Source organism: Cherax quadricarinatus, chromosome 68 (assembly GCF_038502225.1).
Source record: "Cherax quadricarinatus isolate ZL_2023a chromosome 68, ASM3850222v1, whole genome shotgun sequence".
Classification (NCBI taxonomy): domain Eukaryota; kingdom Metazoa; phylum Arthropoda; class Malacostraca; order Decapoda; family Parastacidae; genus Cherax; species Cherax quadricarinatus.
In genome coordinates, this window is record NC_091359.1 from 8,970,149 (window position 1) to 8,990,194 (window position 20,046).

The 20,046-nt window shown below is 38.8% G+C and overlaps 1 protein-coding gene across 7 annotated transcripts in view; it reads right to left on the reverse strand.

The window, feature by feature from the left end:
- LOC128697766 (pleckstrin homology domain-containing family G member 5) overlaps positions 1-20,046 on the reverse strand; it is a 1,323,529-nt gene that overhangs the window by 381,830 nt on the left and 921,653 nt on the right. For 6 of the 7 annotated variants that reach the window (XM_070099655.1, XM_070099658.1, XM_070099659.1 and 3 more), the window contains 2 exons: positions 12,374-12,527; positions 6,350-6,422 (listed from right to left, as the gene is read on the reverse strand). In XM_070099655.1, coding sequence (XP_069955756.1) covers positions 6,350-6,422; positions 12,374-12,527 — 227 coding nt within the window. Of the gene's footprint in view, positions 1-6,349; positions 6,423-12,373; positions 12,528-18,660; positions 19,465-20,046 lie in introns of all 7 variants that reach the window. The other variant, XM_070099656.1, reaches the window with a different exon arrangement.

Below are 20,046 nucleotides of genomic sequence, written 5' to 3' on the forward strand. Positions count from 1 at the left end.
CACACCAACACGAAGAACACTGCCAATATTAGTAATGAACAAAGCTACGAGAGGCGGACAAGTTGCAGACCAAAGGTTCCATCCTTCTACACATTTTATGGAGGTCAAAGACTTCACTGGAACTCAGCCATCAGAGGTGATAAAACAATTGATCCAAATGAAATCCCCATTCCATTGGAACAAGAGCCCTTCACAAGCATCCACACCCCTTCCCCTGCAGAGGAAGGTTCCATTAGAGACAAACAAGCAATTAAGTGATGCTTAACAGACAGTTCTTCGATATTAGTATACTTGAAGATTTTTGTCTCCTGGGCTGTGTGTATGTGTGCGTGTGTATAAAATGTGTATTTGAGTATATCGTGCGTGTGTTAGTGCATAGCATGCATATATGTATCGTGTGAAGCGTGGACAAGTCTACTTCGCGACTGGCAAGCGGATATGCATCAGTGAGTGGAGTAGTGACAACCTGAATAAGAGGGATTGTAACTCACAACAAATGTCAAACATTTGAAAAGAGTGAGATTATTGGTATTACCATTGATAGAACTTTCTTAATATCACTATCACAACCATTACCATTGATGAAACTACCTAAATACCACTGACTACCTTAATACCACTACCTCCACCATCACTACTGCAGGCAGTATTACCCCAAGAATCCTTCTCCCTTCACCACACATTACCCCACTCCATTCAAAACTCCATTCACACCAAAAAACATCTAATTATTGCCGCCACCACCACTATCGACCTTCCCACCACTAAAACCACAATTTACCGTTAACTATCAACCGCCTGCTCCGGTTTAAATACTGGAGGTGGTGGTAGTAGTATTAGTAGTAGTATAGTAGTAGTAGTCGTAGTAGTAGCAGCAGTAACAGTAATTGTAAAAATAGTTAGAATTACTGACAAATGTTTATGTAAAAGGACACGTGACAGGTGTTCAACAAGTGTGACGTTTTATTATGGTAATGTTTTGCTCTCCAGGGCTTTGACAGGTTAAACAAAGTTTCTGGAAAGCGAAACGTTGTCGCAATAAAGTGCAACATGAGTTGCACGTGTTGTTTTACCTATTATAATATGGTAAAGCTCTAACCACGTAGGGGGTCCCGAGAGTTTAGGATATAGGAGGCATTCAAGTTTGATCTGACGAAGGGAAGGGTAGGTAGAATACCCCTGAGACAGAGCTGAGCTTCAGAATGAGCTGAGATTAGGATAACTATTAGTATTAAAATATAACCACGTAAATATAAGTTCTGCACTCTGGTAGGATTAATTTTTTCCTCTCATTGACGTTTAAGATTACAGACAAAATATCTTAACGAATCTTTAAGCACTCAAATTTATTTTCTTTTATGACTTATTTGTCCTTGTTCTTGCAATGCTTCCTTACAAAACTTAAGAAGGTTAGTGTCTGTTACCTGTCCGTTGGGGCGATTATGCCGGAAACCATTAACAGATAACAGATAATCAGACAGCCTAAGTACTACTAAACGAATACCTTTTACAGTCACCAGTACCACCATCGCTATTACCACCATCGTCAATACCACCATCGCCAATACCACCATCGCCAATACCACCATCGTCAGAACCACCATCGTCAGTACCATCATCGCCAGTGTCACCATCGTCAGTACCACCATCGCCAGTACCACCCTCGCCAAAACCACTATCAGTACCATCATCGCCAGTGCCACCATCACCATCGTCAATACCACCGTCGCTAGTACCACCATCGCTAGTACCACCATCCCTAGTACCAACATCGTCAGTACCACCATCACCACCACCAGTACCACATCGTCAGTACCACCACCAGTACCATCATCACCAGTACACTAACGCACTGCCTAGTACAAACTAGACCATCCTCTTCCTTCTCCCAGAAGCAATATCTTGTCATTTCCTCCAGCCAAGAGGCTCTCAGCGGGGTATCCTGGAACACTAATAAACCATAAATGCATCCTAACGAACCCGCCAACAACTCTCTAATGATCCCGGTAACGAGTCAGAAATACAACGAACCCACGCGGATTGTAAGAGTAAAAATTTGACCATTTATTTTTTTCTTTTATGGTTAATATCTATAAAAACAGGCTGGAAAATTTCTCGAGCAAACTTTGGAAAATGAGCAGGTCACTAGTTTGATCCTTAAATCTGGACGCTCAACTGTTGTGGAGTTCCAATCCTTCAGAAAGATTACTAAACTCTGCAAAGTGTCTCCGGGAGCGTTGGCAGGACATAGCAGGCACTTCATAACCTATCTCCCGACACACCAAAAACGAACATTAAATAAACTAACGACTTCTTTCTTAAAGAATAGTCACAATACCGTTGCTAGAATATACAAATAACTTGACAATGGTCCAGGACCGACCGAAAGGTCTTTAGTGCGGGTTATTTATAGACTTCTTGCCTCTCTCATGGATTCATTTTAAGTTGAAATTAAGAGAAACATTCCTGGTTATCAAGATGTAAATTTTCCCCAAGATCTGTCCCAGCAGCAGACTCTACTTAACAACAATGGAGACACTATGGCGCTTCCAGCAGCAGACTCCAGTGATGGTATTCCTGCAGTTCATTCAAGCATAGGGTTTCCAGCTGTGATTCCAAAAACTTAACCACAAAAATGATTTCAGGATTCCAGCAAGGTGATTCCAGGCTTCCAGCAAACTTATTCCAGGCTTCCAGCATAGTTATTTCAGGATTTCAGTAAGGTTATTTCAGGATTTCAATAAGGTGCTTCCAGGATTCCAGCAAGATTTCTAGGATTCGAGCAAGATTCCAGAAAGATTACAGGATTCCAGAAAGGTGGTTCCAGGATGGGGCTTCCAGCCAAGTGTTCCTCTATCATCTTTGACGTGCTCCGTGGCAGAGAATGCTCCAATATAATGAGGGATCCAGATTGACTGTCTCCTTCAAACCTATCGACTTTATCTTTTTAATTGAACTAGATATAACCTTCCTTTACAACTCTTGTTAAATTTCTAATCAAAAGATGTCCTGGAGACGCGAGTTACGATGGTGTCGCAGGAGCAACCTTCCGTTTGCGTCACGGGATAGAAATGATGAGAGTCGTCACTATTTAACGTCGAAATAACTTGGCCCTGACGACAGCTAGAAGACTCCGCTCAGTTGAGAACGCCTGAGGCAATGTTCGACAAGACTCGGAACTTCCTTTTCTACCAAGTTGGCCGTGAATGCCCTTCAGCTAAGCTGATCTTGAATGCTCTTCCAGCCCAGCTGACCTAAAAATGTTCTTCCAGCCCAGGTGACCTAAAAATGTTCTTCCAGACCAGCTGACCTATAAATGTTCTTCCAGACCAGCTGACCTATAAATGTTCTTCCAGACCAGCTGACCTATAAATGTTCTTCCAGACCAGCTGATTTTAAAATGTTCTTCCAACCCAGATGACCAGGAAACATTCTTCCAGCCAAGTTGAGTGTACTTAGATTTTCTTCCAGCCTAGCAGCTAACTTTAAATGTTCTTCCAACCCAGCTGACCTTCAGTGTTCTTTCAGCTGAGCTGACCTTAAACTTCCCACAGTCACATGGATCATAAACGATCTTTTAACCGAGCAGACCAGCAATTTTCTTCAACTGCTACACACACGTGATACGCTCGTCGCCCTAACAAGTCAACATGAGCTTTACAACCAACTGGTTTCAGAAATACACATCTTTCCATAATCAACCATGCAAACTGCATTATGTTTAAAATGCATTAATATCAAAGAGGTACTTGACACATTTTAAAGCACACGTGTTTAATTGCTTGACCATACTCTTCCTCTCTATCCTTTCCACACCATTTACTCTAATTTCCATCCATTCCACTACATAGCACTACCTCCCCTTCTCCCTCCCTCTGTCTATCCCATCCCAGCCCTCCTTTCCTTAATTCACTCACAGTTTCTTCCCACCTTAGCCTGTTCCTATTCATCATTTTCAAGTCTTCCTTCTTCGCTCCTCCGTGCCTTCCTTAGCTTTCTCCGTTGTACTCAATTCCCTTTACGGATCGATCCATTTTAACTTTTTCCTTAACCTTCCTACGTCCTCAGTCCTTCCTTGCCCCACAACTTCCTTACCTCCAACTCTCTCTCTCTTTCAAACCACCAATCCTCTTGCTCTATCACGAGAATACAGATGCAACGAACAATACAAGTCACGATAACGTAGAATAAATCACAAAATGTTAAGCAAATGGACCAAGTGCAGTTAATATAACATTTTATCAAGCCGTTACGTAATGGAGAGCGAAACGTTGCCACAATAAAATGTCACATTAGTTGCGCTTGTGTCCTTTTACTTAACATATTGTCGGTAATTCTACCAACATTAATACAAATCACAAAATATCAACACTTACGAAAATGAAGTTCAGACAGTGTTTCTGTCTGTCCTGTACCACTGTTAACTTACAAATGAAGAGGAAAAGCAAGGATTACCCTTACTCATCCCCCCCCCTTCCCTTCCCTTCCCTTCCGGACATCTCTACTTTTTCCTTCCTTAGTTATAACTTGGCACTAGTGCAGGAGTAACTTTTCCTAAATGTGGATAGTTTGTGAAGTGGAGAGTGACAGCTGTCTACCTGCTCACTCATATTTCCTTACTCTCACTCCGCCACATCTTTTGTTCTCTCTTCCTATCTCCTGCTCTTAGAACTTGCTTTTACCTAAGCTCCCATCTCGACCAGTTGCAAGTGATATCCAACACGCTGTCTCAGGTCACTGCGCTAATTAATGAACCAGACTTCGTCAAAGTTAGTCCACTAGGTTTTGAGGTTATGTGAAGCTTCACGAACAGGTACACATACAGGCACTCTTCAAAGTCGCAACTAAAACACACGCTTTCAACACTGTAAATCTCGAAATATATATAAATGTCGTGCCGAATAGGTAAAACTGGTCAATTAGCAAGAACTTATTTAAAATTAAGTCTTTTCTAAAACTTTCTCTTGTACGTTTAAAATTTTTTTTTTTCATTTATGTTAATGTAAAAATTAATAATTTTGTACCAAAAGAACCTTAGAAAACTTATCTAACCTTATTATAGCAATCTCAATTTAATTTAGCCTAATCCAACTAAATATATTTTGATAAGTTTACAATAATTTAATAACACAAACACAATGAAATATATTTTTCTCGTTAGGTTCAGAATGATTTTTGAGAAACTATTGCATACACAAATTTTTGCTGGCGTTATTCGGCAAGAAGAGCGTTGCTATTTAAGCCAAAATCGCAAGTTTTACCTATACGGCAAGATATATATATAACTGATCACAAATATTGTGATCAATTATACTGTTCACAAGTCAGTGAAGCCACATAAAATACTAGTAATGTCGACAGAATTATCACAATTATACTCGGTAAAGCCATTTATGCCGCACACTCAGAGCACTCATCTGAGAAGCTGTGAAATATCATGTTACGCAGCGTTGTAACCATCACTACGCAAAAAAAAGGGGGGGTGGAATGTATCTCTAATTCCTTGGATCAAGAGCCCTTCACTAGGGTCAAAGCATCCTAAAAATGCAGTACACCGCGATACTTTATAAAAACATTTCGCTCAGACAGCGGCTTTATCAAACAAATAATAAAACCCAATGTACACGAAATGTTGTCAATAAAATCTCGCACTTTACTGCATTTCTCTCTACAATATTAATAATAATAATAATAACAATAATAATTTGAGCATAATATAATGTACACGGATGAGTGACATTTAGGCGTGTATACAGAAAGCCCATAGCCTATCATGTCTGTATATTGTACATTCCTGTCAATCAAGGCATTGAAGAGTCAGGGTGACCGCAGGAAGGGCTGACAGACACGGTATCAGCCACAGGTTCTGCGCCTCCACCACCGAGGGAAGAACAAGAAATCACAATACTGTGGCTGGAACAAGTCGCTGAGATGTAATGATGTTGGCAGAGTTACCGACAAAATGTTAGGTAAAAAGGACACAAGTGCAACTAATGAGATATTTTGTGGCAACGTTTCGCTCTAAAGGAGCAGCTTTCTCAAGCAGTTACGTAACGGCCTGACAAAGCTCCTGGAGAGCGAAACGTTGACACGATAAAATGTCTCATTAGCTGCACGTGCTTTTTTTTCTCTTTTTTTTACATACAAGTCACCAAAAACTCCTACTCGGGAGAGGAATCTTATAACAACGTTTCGGTCCGTTCTAGACCACTGTCAATAGTCTACGACGGACCGATACGTCGTCATAACGTTCCTGGGTACGGGTTTGAGAATGTACCACCATTAACTACACTAATAACACCAAGTTGTAAACTCTCACCACCAGGAGGATAATGGTGCAGTTACTTACATCTTTGGGAGTGCGGTAGTAGGCTCGGCGTCTCTTTAACTTCGTCTTCTTGGTTTTGTCAGATCTTTTGTTCCTGAAACGAGAGGAAAAAAAAATAGTTAACTGCCTGCAACGAAAGCAAAAACCATAGCAGCCTGCAACGAAAACAAAAGGCAGCTAATAGCCTGCAACGAAAGCAAAAAACAACAGCTAATAGCCTGCAACGAAAGTAAACATAAAATAGCCTGCAATAAGAGCAAAAACAACAGCTAATAGCCTGCAACGAAAGCAAAAAAAAAAACTAAGATAATAGCCTGCAACAAGAGAAAAAACAACAGTTAATAGCAACCTGCAACGAGAAGGAAAAACAAAAGCTAACAGCCTGGAACGAAAAGGAAATTAAATAAAAAACAATAACTACTGCAACAACTTTAATGACTATGACAACAACAGTAACTACTGCTATGTTGGTGTCAGATATAGCAACTATGGCCACAATGGCATAAAAACGACAACACTGACCTACAACGAGGACAGCGACAAACAAGACAACGAGGACAGCGATAAACAAGACAATGAGGACAGCGATAAACAAGACACCGAGGACAGCGACAAACAAGACAACGAGGACAGCGACAAAGAAGACAGCGATAAACAAGACAACGAGGACAGCGACAAACTATGACGAAGACAAACAACTAAGAGGAGGAGGACAATAAGAGACACCTAGACAAGCAAAGAAGCAAACCACTACGAGGACAGAAACAATGACGAAAACAGCAACAAACAAGATCAGCAGTACGACAGAAACAGAAACAAAGACAGCATTACGACGAGAACAGCAACAAGGACACCAAAACAACGATAACAAGAAACCACTACGACAACAACAAACCAGTACGACAACGAGGACATGAACAAGGAAGAATAACAAGGACAGCAAAACAACGACAGTGAGGACATCAACAAGGACAGCAAAACAACGACAGTGAGGGCATCAACAAGGACAGCAAAACAACTACAACAAAGACCTGCGAGGAGGAGAGGTGGTCTTCGCCACTAACACCCCTGATAAAGCCGTCTCTTGCCGCCCAGATAACGTGTACCAGAGTTATCAAACTCACCACCGCTCCATCATCCAACGTTACCATACTGACGTGTACTGTCCACGTTTATTATTCAAGCAAGACATGTGCAATACTAGTGTCATTATTGAAGAACGTTTAGCTCACGGGAAATACATGAATCCACAGTAATGTTTTAGTGTTGAACACGTCTTATTTACACAACAGTATTTAATACCTTCTTTGAAGACATTAGGAGAGGGAGCGAGGGAGAGAGAGAGAGAGAGAAACTGCCTAGTCCCTTTAAATGATACCCCATATATATATTTACAAAAAAAATTATGCGGGGAAAACTCGAGCCAAGGTAGAATGTCAGCGCAGACATTTTCATGAAGACTGAGTCGTGAAGACGCCTGAAAGATGCCCGCAATATTCAGCACAACGTTCATGTGGGTAGTCCAGCTGTGAGGAAGTGTACCGCAAACGACCTGCTGCCCTTGTAAGACTTGGTGCCTTTGCAGAGGCAAGATTTTACCCCCGTTAAGCTCATGGGAAGACTTTTCCCACCAGTGAGTTCAAGGAAGACGTTACCTCCCGGATGAGATGTAAAGCCAGAGATATAACTTAAAAGTACGGTAGATATACAATATAAATTTTTTATATTTGGAACAAAGCACATCACACACACACACACACACACACACACACACACACACACACACACACACACACACGCTTAGTGTCTAATCGACATGTACCTAGGACAAAATGGTAACTAACACACAGCCAAGAGGCGGGGGCCAGGTGCTGTAAATCGACCGCTACAACCACAAGTAGGTGAGTACACACACACAAACCACCTGAAACCCTTGACCTAGAAGACTAATGATGACGTACGACACAACTTTAATAGAAATTAACATACTAAAATAATATGCTGATAGGGAGGGAAGGATATATTTGCTTAGTCTCCGGGTCGTTGAGAGGTGGAATGGCTTGCATGAGGCAGCAGCACACTCGTTAAAAATTTTTAAAAGCGGATACGGCAAGGTCCAAGAGGCCAGAAATCAATGATGAGGAAAGAAACTTAGGAGACGAGGCCAGGAGCCAAGTCTCAACCCCCGAAACACAAATTATGTTTGAAATATCCTTGTTGGCAGATGTAAAACTAATGACAATAATAATCGACGAGAACAAGGAGAGGTTACAAAAAGACACAAACTGCAACATTAAGCAAACAAGTGACTAAAGTTCAACCCCTAACTAATGCAAGGTCATGAAAATTGGGAAGCAGGCAAGAAGACCGGAAACTGAGTATACTCTGGCGACATAGACTGCAAGCCTCGCTTAAGGAGAAAAACCTACGAGTAAACATCGTCAGACACACAAATTAACTGAAAATTCTCTACAGCGAATGTTCTTTGGCAAATCTAAGAGCAGCCTCCAGGAATCTCAAAAAGTTGTTAACGTCCTTAAATACAACATAATATTTTAGCACCACCATGGAGTATGCAGCACTAGCATGGAGCTCTCGCGTGAGAAACCATGTTAAAAGACTGGAGAAAGTGCAAAGGTATGTAACGAAACTAATCCCAGAGTTAGGAGAATAAATTACACAGAAAGCCTAAAGGAACTGACCCTAATGACATCAAAAGCTTGGAGAACCAGGGGAGACATGATAATGGCTTGTGAATTACTCATAGGACTTGACAGAGTAGGCATAGATAAACTATGCGACAGGTGAGAACCTGGTACTAAACGAGGACACAGCTGGAAATTAAACACACAGATGAGCAACATAGATAAGGTGTTTCTTCAGTCTGCAGGGGATGAAGGAGAGGTTACAAAGTGGAATGACCTTCACGACGAAGTAATGGAGGCAAGTTGCACGCATTTTTAAGAACAGTTATGACAAGACTCACAAGGGTACAAGGACGTTAAACCATCCAAGAGCCGAAACTCGACCCCTGCAACTAAAAATATGTGAGCTAACACACACACACACACTCACTCACACACACAATGTATGCGGATGTTGTTATAAGGTGCAAGGACACGAGGGGAGGAGAGTGAGGAGAATAGGGAAGTGGGGGGAACTAAAGTGAAGGGAATGTGAGAAGAAACGGGATGGAATGAAAGGAGATAGGAGTGGAAGAGAAGATGAGAGGAGGGATGTAAAAGAAATGACGGGAGAGATTACAATGAGAGAGAAACAAGGGAAGACGACTCTAGGGAAGGGAAGATGAGGGTAGAATAGGGAAAGGTGAGAGTGGAAGAGGGAAGGGAGAGAAAGATATGGCGAGAAACGGGAAGGCGAAGGAAAATGCAACGAGGGATGGAAAAAGGAATGGGAAATGAGATGAAGAGAAGCGAGATGAGACGAGAAAATCCTTGTCCAGCAGAAAGGAAGAGACTGTTGCCTGCAAATCAAAGCGCGCTGAATACAGAGCAGGCTCAATAAACATGTAAATTGGTAAATCCAGTAAAGTGTGTAAAACCAGACAGCCAAATGAACAGATGACCAGACAAGACAATGTCCCTCGTTGTTTTACCCAGCTTTTAATGGAGGATAAAATCGCTTGATTCCTTTTCCCAAGGTTGACCTTCTGCATAACTCGATAAAAACCTGCGCTCGAAAACCCAAAGACATTCATAATAATGGTTTTAATTAGGCAACTTATTGAGGCTAAGAAAATAGGGGTTATTACTGAGAGTACGAGTCATCTTTTCGGTTAGAACGACTCATCTTCTCTATTAGTACAAATCGTCCATTAACTCCAGAGATACAGTTTTTGAGGTGGTCAGTCCCTCAGCCTGAAGAAGTGTTCAGCTCCAAAGTCTGAACAATTATTTCAGACTATAGATGACCACCGAGAAATGTAGTCGACTACTGGGAAATGTAGTCGACTACTGGGAAATGTAGTCGACTACTGGGAAATGTAGTTTACCACCGAAAAATGCCTTTAACCATAATTTTTTTTGTTGCAGCCTCATAGGCTATCCAATCTTTCGTTATCACAATCCTATAGTCTATTTTTTGTGGTCAAGTCCATTAACAATTATTTGAGTTTTAAATAGCCCCAATCATCCAAATTCTCCACCCTATAGTGTGAGGAAAATTTTGAACATTATGAACTGGAAGAGTTTCTATTCGCAATTTTGAACACCGCATTATTCACAACTTTATCTGCCAGTAATGCTGTTCCACACTCCTTAATGTCATCTGTAAAGTGTATATATTAATACCTTTATTAATGTATTATTTTTACTTAAAATATATATGGATATTACAACGGACAGGCTGATAGTTTTATGTACACAAAAAAAAAAGGGCCAAACTCATACGCAGCGTTTTGTTAAAATACTTATGCAAAATTAAAAGATTATTTTCACCTCTACACTTTGTGTTCAATATCCATAAGCATTAGCATCGGACTGTCAATTAATGGACCGCGGTTCCAAACCCTCGTCCACCCTTGTTTATTCAGTGACAGTTGTTTATTACGACTTAAAGTCTATCAGGGAGCAAGCATAACTAACACCATTCTAAAGTAGGCTTAAGTGTTTCCTCTGAGAAGTTTCATGACACCCCCTTCCTTTCTGCCGGTCTCTCCACCAGCAGACAAAAGCACCATACATGAGTTCTCTCCCCAAAACTTAAGCAGGCCTCTGTACACTAGGGCCTTACAGGTAAACATGAGAGCACCAAAAAGTCAATTAAATAGACAAGTCATTATAGAACACTAACATAACTAACAAGAACATTACAGTGTCAATATTTCCCCCCCCCCTAATATTCTACATCAATTTTTAAACTGCATCGCTGAGCTACTGTGACAACGAAGTTCTTCTTCGCCCCCCTCCGTGTCTCTGACCACTGACTCAACTTATCCAGCTTCCCCTGATTATTTCTATAGCAGACCAAGACTGCAACGTTTACCAATTTTCGAGTTAGCCACCTATTTTTATTTTAGCGTAAGCTTCGTTGTTAGATTTATGTAAATTGTGAAAAGAAAAAACAACACACGAAAAACTCAACTTGTTATGCTGAGATAGAGAGAGAGAAAGAATAAGCTAATGACAATCGTGGATGGTAAAAAAGTAATCAGAAATAAATTGGTGGTGCAATTTAAATTTACAGACTTGACAAAATATGCAAATGTAATACTGCAACTGCAGGAGGAGGAGGGGAGTAAACTGAAAGAGGTGGGGGAGAAACAGGTGGGAGTGGGGGGAATGATGGGGGTGGAATACAGGGACGAAAGACGTGGAGGTAGAAGAAAGGATAGAATGGGGGGTAGGTGAGGAGATAAGTTGACAGTTAACTATTTCCTCAGCTATGTCGAAATGCCGTTCTGAGATCTTGGTAGAACCTCCCATCCTCGGGCAAATCTTACCGGTTTAAACTCATGATGCATATACCAGAACATATATGATTAGTTACTTTGAGCTGAGAGCAACAGTTTTTTTTTTTAAGAAAGCCGGGAAAATCAAGAGAAATGAATTTGGGGTTTAACGTACATTGATGGAGCAACATTCTTAAGGGAACTTCCGAAGTGGGTTACTTTGAATGTTCTCATTTATCACTAAAGTTTGTACTCCTTTTTCTCCTGGCTTAATTTGAATAACCCCCTTATAGTGGGGAGAGAGGGGGTACAGCAAATGGGGAAAGTAGGGTGGCCTTTGAAAAGAGAAGGGTGGGTGGTGTGAAGAAAAGGCCAGGAAGCTTGAGGCAGGGAAAAATGGGGAGACTTAGGCAAGGAATAATAAGGAGGTAGGAAGACAATGGAAAAATAGGGCCGTGATACTGATAAAATGTGAAATAGGGAGGCATTAAATGAGGCCGACAAAAAGAAATGGGAATGCAGGAAATAACTGGTTTGATAGAAAAACAGACACAGAATATGGAATGGAACAAATTGGGGTAAGGGTCACAATGGCATAACAATGGGACATGACTCCCAGTCTCGCGACTACTCACGCTGGCTTGGAGGTGGTGGTGGTGTTGTCGTTGTGGCTATGTCCGTTCTCGGCGGGGGGATCGTGGTGGAGGACGTGGTCGTCTTCATAATCTGACAGCTGGTTGATGTGTGGCAGAGAGAAGGCGTTGGACACCACCGGCTGTGTAGCCACACCTGCAATTGCAACGCCAGTGTGACTTCCAGTGGCCAGACCATCTCTTCCCACCCCTTTAACTTAAAAACATACCAGACCATCTCTACTCACCCCTTTAACTTAAAAACATACCAGTCTCTCAGGATGACCAATAAGACATGTATAAGACTTGGATGTCTTTGTTACCAAAACGTTTCGCCTGCGCAACATGCTTTTCAGTCCAAACGTTTCAACAATAAAGATGCCCAAGGGCTGTAAATGTGTATTATTATTCATCAACTTATCGGTATTATATACCATTAACATTATGAAAGTCAATTATAGACAAAGTTTCATATTTTTACAAACGTACATGTAAATTTTCACAATGATCTTGAGGGCACACATATATGGCACATTAACCTAAAATACCCAATAAAGTTTAATAAAGTGACTTATTTCCACTGGGATTAAGTGAAACTTATACTATACTATAAAACCTTATTAGATCAGACAAGGTGATCAGACTATGATGAATGAAAAAGGACACACGATATTGACGTAAAACTGGGACTGGACAGCAACATGAAATTTTTCAATAGTAAACGAAGCCTTAAGGAAAAATTCAATGCTATCATCCCTACCATCTCTGGTGAGAGTGCACAAATAAACGGATAAAACGAAATAAAATTGACCTTTTGAGTATTAAACTCAACCAGAGATCAATTAATACGAAAGATTTGAACAAACAGACCTGAAAGTGCATCGCTTAATGACACTGGATAAACAAAGTACACCGATAAATAAAACGGGTAAAGACTCGACACACTTGGAATAAAAATGAAGAACACAGGAATAGCAAAAAGAATTCTGGCAACCATTAAGTTTCCTTGTATATGTAACAGTAAATGTGTCAAACCAGGAATCATGTGAAATCCCTGGAAATAAAGAACGTGTTGTCCGTTCTCAAATATTCTTCATTCCTTTCCCTCTTCGAGGATCCCGAGAATAACAGTTTTTTTTTTTTTTTTTTTTTTTTTTTTTTTTAAGAAAAATCAGGAGATAGTTGATTAGCACCTCATTTAAAATAAAATCCTTTCTAAAGTTTCCTCTTATACATTTAAAGATATATTTTTTCATTTACGTTCATTTATGTTAATGATTTTGTACCAAAAGAACCTTAGGAAACTTACCTACCCTTATTATAACAAGCGGAATTTAATTTAGTCTAATCCAACTAAATATATTTTATACAAGTTTACAATAATATATATATATATATATATATATATATATATATATATATATATATATATATATATATATATATATATATATATATATATATTATGCGCAATAAGATCAAAGTCAACAGGTGATATAATATGCAGAACAACCACTCTGAAAAAGTGAGCTTCAAAGCACTTTCGCGATTTCTCACATTATCAAGAAAATGAAAATAATATTTTAAGTTAGTCCAAACATGATGTTAAGGTTTATTCTGTTCATGAGTGCCAGGGAACACCTCCAGTAGGCTAGACTATCAATAAAAATTACAAAACTGAGAGACTGAACGAGCCATATGCAATTAAACCATGTCAACAAAACTGCTAGCAAGTGCCAACACTACCATAACCTAACTTTACAAAGAGTTGGGAGCTAGAATCAATACGGTAGGTTACCAAAGTAAGTTCGAAGTTCTTATTACATGCAGCCTAGCATCAATTTTATGCAGCCAGGCATCAACTGCTTTTATACTGCTATAAAATATTGAATTACGATGCGTAATTATGTCAAGGCCAGTAATACATTACAGTTAATAGAATCTTAATTAAACTGCAGAAGGCTAGGAAAATTACTCTATTTTTTGTAATGTTGGAAATGTGAGTAGATGGGTGGTGGTGTTTTGCTCGTATTAATGACCCTCGTGCAGTAATCTTAATAATATGACAATAAGATATATCCTTTTTAGAATAATAGTAAGATGATATCTCCTTTATATCCTAATATCTCGTTTACATTATAATAATAAGGTAAAAGGACCCCAATGGAAGTAAGTCACTCTGACTTTTCTGGGTTATCCTAGGTTCTCTACACATATGTTGCTATGTATGACAATCTATGTAACTAAGTTACATAGATTATCATACTACAAGTTTTTATTTGTGTGTACCTGTATAAACTTATTACAGTCTTCTAATAAGGAATATGGAGAAATTATCTCCATCTCACCTGGTAATGCAACGGCTCTTCCACGTTTGTTCAACACGTGCAACAAACTCATGACATCACTTGGGAAGTCTCTAAGACCACCAGTAGTCTTTATTTTTAAGGAAAATCCCAGAAGGATCATAATGACCCAGCAAGTAGCTACGCATCCGCTAGCCTACCCTAGCTATGTTTTCATTCAATTTAAAAAACCAAAAGGACCTCTAAAAGTGCTAAATATTGATAACGATGTATGGCATGAAACATCTGAAGTGGCAAACTGTTTCAATTCATACTACACAAGTGTTTCATCTTCATTAGTCAGTAAACTGCCAGACGCAGCAATTAACACAAATGATTTTGAAAACCGCTGCAATAATAAAGGTGTCTCCTCAAGTAATTTTCAACGACCATACGTACATTATGAATTTATATGAAAAGAATCAAGCTGAAATTAATCAAAAGCACTGGACCTGGTACCATTCCAGTTATATACCAAAAAAGATTTTGCCTTTAATGAAAATACCCATAGCACACAAAATAAATTTATCCATCACTTTCAATGCCGTGTTGAATAATCTATTTTCACGAAAAATCGTAGCTTTAGTGTTAGTAACTGTAGGTTCCTAGGGGCAGTTGGTCCCAAAGATGAGGGGGTACTTGTACCTCCTCCCATGGAAGACTTACGTCTCGAGACACTCCCCAGATAGGGAGCCAAGGCCGGGTCACCACTACTTGGAAAAGACCCGGGCCGGGAGAGTACCGGCGAATAATAAAAAAAAAAAACTGTAGGTTTGCTTGCTTAGCGTTATGTCTCAAATGTGAGAGGAAGCAGATAATCGTTAAGTAGTTCAGTATCTTATTGACAGTAACATACCCACATGATTTCCTAGGCATCTTACGTATTTCGTCTTATATAGGAACTTACATCTTAGTTAGAAAATAATATTATAAGTAATAAAAAAATGTAAAAAACTTCTGGTATAGCAGTGTCATAAAGGTAACTCGATTACATCTTACAATAATGTATCATAAACTGTGAACACACCAGTTACACTGGATGGTGAACAACCTTTTATGCTCCATCTTTCAAGATAGATTTTCTAGTAACGCGATGAAATCTATAGGCCTAACCTGGGAGACTTCAGCAAGGCGATGAGAACATCGTAAAGTATTCAGCGTTATACTGTATAGTTAAGTTACCCAAGCAAGTAAAAGGACTTTAAAGTTTCAAAGAAAACGAAAACTTTTTTCAGGGGACGCGAGTCTAAACGACGCATACGTTGTTTTCAGCTGTCCAGAGCAAAGATTTTGTTCGGAATACGGAGAGAATTAGTACCCCAGGATGACTCAATAAAGTCCGTGCGTCATCAGGGACTGTGGTCCTAAAATCCTCTCCTCCAGGAGCCTTTTTAAAGTTTACGTAAATAGCTCTTACTTTATTAACAAAGTATATTCTTTTATCGTAACTGATTTCCACACAGTTGAGTTACTCAGCTGTTTTAACTTTTCTAACAACCACGATTGATTCCTACTGCTACTTATTGCTAGGCTTAAAATAAGATTTTACAAGGAACGCAAAGGGAAATAAGTATCTTCGACTTTTTGGGATGGTTATCCTACGTAATTTACACTATATATAATAACTGTACTTACGTGTATCAGTACCTAAATAAACTTACTGCTAAGTGAACAAGGGGATCGCTCCCCAGCACTCACGGTCTCTCAGCGTGAACGTAGGACGCGTATGATAATATAAATATGGGAGCAGGTGCGTGACTTGTCAAGGTTCCCTTAGTTAACGAAGCTGCGTCTATACGCCAGCCCATCCAATTACTCTTCTCGATAAGCTGTGCTTAACCTGACTGATATACGCAAGTTTTTATTAAGCTTTTCCTCACGCTTAACACAGACGTTTCAATTTTTATGTTTTATTAGTAATTAATAGGTAAATTAACATAACTAACCAATAAAGTCAAATAATTACTAATTTTCATTGGGGGTCTTGTGGTACATGAATATTTTCAGTTATAACTAAAAATAAAAATTATACAATAAAAGTACGATACAAAAATCGTCACATATATGTATTAATGTTGGTAGAACTACCAACAATATGTTAAGCAAAACAACACAAATGCAAATAATGCGACATTTTACCGTGGCAACGTTTCGCTCTCCAGTAGTTTTGTGGCATTAGTTACACTTGTGTCCTTTTAGTTTACATATATGCACTGGTTACATTTCCACTACTTTTATTAACAAAAGCAATGCACAAAATACATCAATTACAAGGACAAGCTAAGATAATAATCCATATAAAAAAATATAAAACCGTACACAACCTTCAGGTCTGCCAAGGCTCTAGTAGGGTTTACTCAACTAGAAAAACCAGTACTACCCAACTAGATGTGCAATTTACTATCAAAATTCACAATGAACAAATTAAAAATGTGGAAAAACAAAATCAGCCACCTCAATCATATATACTAGAAAAAATTCCCACAGACTGAAGAAACACACTGATGCCCGGCTGTCTGAACTACTGAAGTAACAAGAGGATCAAATTTAACATCAGCAAGTTAATGATATCATTAACAACCCAGAGTTTCCAATAACCAGTACACAACATTCTTCCACTTAAAACACACTCAAAACTATTAAAGAAACTGTCGTTATAGTCTTGTCAAATATGTAAAGAATATTAGAGCTAGAAACTCTTCAATTTAAAACAAATTATGCCAGTCAAATACATACATACACACACATATTATATATATATATATATATATATATATATATATATATATATATATATATATATATATATATATATATATATATATATATATATATATATTTATATATATATATATTTATATATATATATATATATTTATATATATATATATATATATATATATATATATATTTATATATATATATATATTTATATATATATATATATATATTTATATATATATATATATTTATATATTCAAAACAACCACTCTGAAAGAATAGAGAAATTCCAAGCGCTTTCGTGACTACTCACATTATCAAGGAACTATGAAAATAAAGCATCCAAGGAAGCTATATAAGGGGTCTGGCCAACACCTCACTATCCGATCCCACAACGGTTAAACACCTGACGCGCGCCGGCCCAACTGGACAGGTCCTTTGCACAACAAACTATTCTTCCCAAGAAAATTTAAAAATTATTATTTGTCCAGTGTATTATTAAATTCTTCCCAAATTCTATTAATTATAAATGGATCTAATTTATATAAACCAAAGGAAATATTCATATTATTGTCAAAACTGTTTTTTATGAAACAAGATTCAATTATATTCCTGTCGACCATGGACTTGCTTGATACTACTTTCTCAACTTTTTGAAAATCAATTGGATGGTTAAAATCTCTTACATGAATAAATAGAGCATTGGAATCTTGTCCAGTTCTAATGCTATATTTATGTTGTTTTAATCTTAGTTCGAGATTTTTACCAGTTTGACCGTAATAAACTTTATCGCAAATTTTACAAGGAATCTTATAGACACATCCATCAGCATTTTGGGGGGAATTCTTTATCAAAAGTTTTTTTTACTGTATCAAGATTTTTTAATACAACTTTAATATTAAAAGTCTTAAGAAGAGAAGGCATATCAACCAAGTTTTCATGGTAAGGGAGAACCAACATATTTTTAGTTGAATAAGGCTGGTTGTCCCTTTTTGGACTGTAAAAAGTATTTCTAGCAACTTAAAAGATTTATCAATTACATTTCTTGGGTATTTTAAGTCATTACCTATTTCATAAATTTTGGATATTTCCTCGTCTATGAACTCAGGACTACAAATTCGTAAAGCTCTCAAAAACATTGATGAGAAAACAGACAGTTTGACTTTATCTTGATGCGAGGAATACATAGAAATTGTACAAAACAGAACCCATGACAAAGTTTACCTAATACTTTTGAGAACCTGGAGAGTCTGAGCCTGCAGCTGCGGCCATAGAGGCCATACCTCCGCCTCACTGTGGAGAACTGATGGCAGTCTTTGGCAAACAGTTCTTCCCTGGAGTCCGTGGGGGTGATGTCCGTGGAGGTTACATCAGTAGGAGTGACGTCTGTGTCATCGTCAGTGGTGGTATCCTCATCAGTGTTGTCTTTGGACTGGTCCTCCACATCGCTATCCCCTGAATCCCCCCTGGGGACACCATCCACCAAGATCCTCACATCTTTCCTGCCTAAGGAGCCTCCCCAAGACTTGGAGGACTGCGTCGACTTCCTCCTCTGCTTGTTGGCCAAGTAGTCCCGCAGTTCCTCGTCGTTCAGTGTACGTGGCCTCTCACCGGGACTACGAGCAACTGTGTCTTCAATTCCCGACTCGTACTTTTGACAGCTCCTCCTCGTGTAAGTTGCCTCGCCAACGTCATAATAGCATCGACTGTCGATTTCACTGACAGTTTTTGGTCTATCAGCGTTGAGACTTAAATTGGAGGCTTCGTGAACAGCTTCTTTCTTGCGCAACTGTCGCCTCTGTGAGTACAGCTCCCCGTCTGAGGTTCTCCGGCGTATTGAAAACCTCTCTTCATCCCTATTTTCCTCGCTTTTATTTTTCTCATCTAAAATGTACTGTTTGGACACTACCAGGCCGACGCTCTCACCCACGATTCTGCCTTTCTTTTTACATGTTTTCATAAGCTTTCTCCTAAACCTATCCATTTCTATATAAAAAAAAGTGTTTCTCTCAGGCGAACAATTTTTTTCTGCAACAGAGAAATTACATTACAAATGTAATTTATAAAACATGACCAAACGTCAAATTTTTACGTTTACATTTGTCTTTTTTTTTGTCATTTACGCAAAGATTGTCGACCACAGGTTATGGGAAGGAGGTTGGGATGAAGATTTAGTGAGGAAATGGGTTGAAGGAGGTTCAGGATAAACAAGAGATCAACAAAAGATCAGCGTTTCATCTATGTTCGTATCCTTCGTTGTGAGCGTCGTCACTCGATCTGCTAATTCCGAAAATTTTCATATCGAGCGGAGAACGTTGGACTGAAGAACATACAACATTACCGATACTATAAGAATTCAAAACTAACTCAAAAATTTGAAAGGACAAGTGGAGGACGCAACTATTCGTCGTGAACCATAGTCAACTTTAAAACGGAAAAGGTCAAAGAAAAATATAGACTAAAGTATAATTTCTAACATGTGGGTTTGTTTTGAATAGCTATACCCTTGTCCAAATAACCCGCACATAAGAGAAAGGAGTTTACAATGACGTTTAGGTCCGACTTGGACCATTTACAAAGTCAAAGTGTGACTTTGTAAATGGTCCAAGT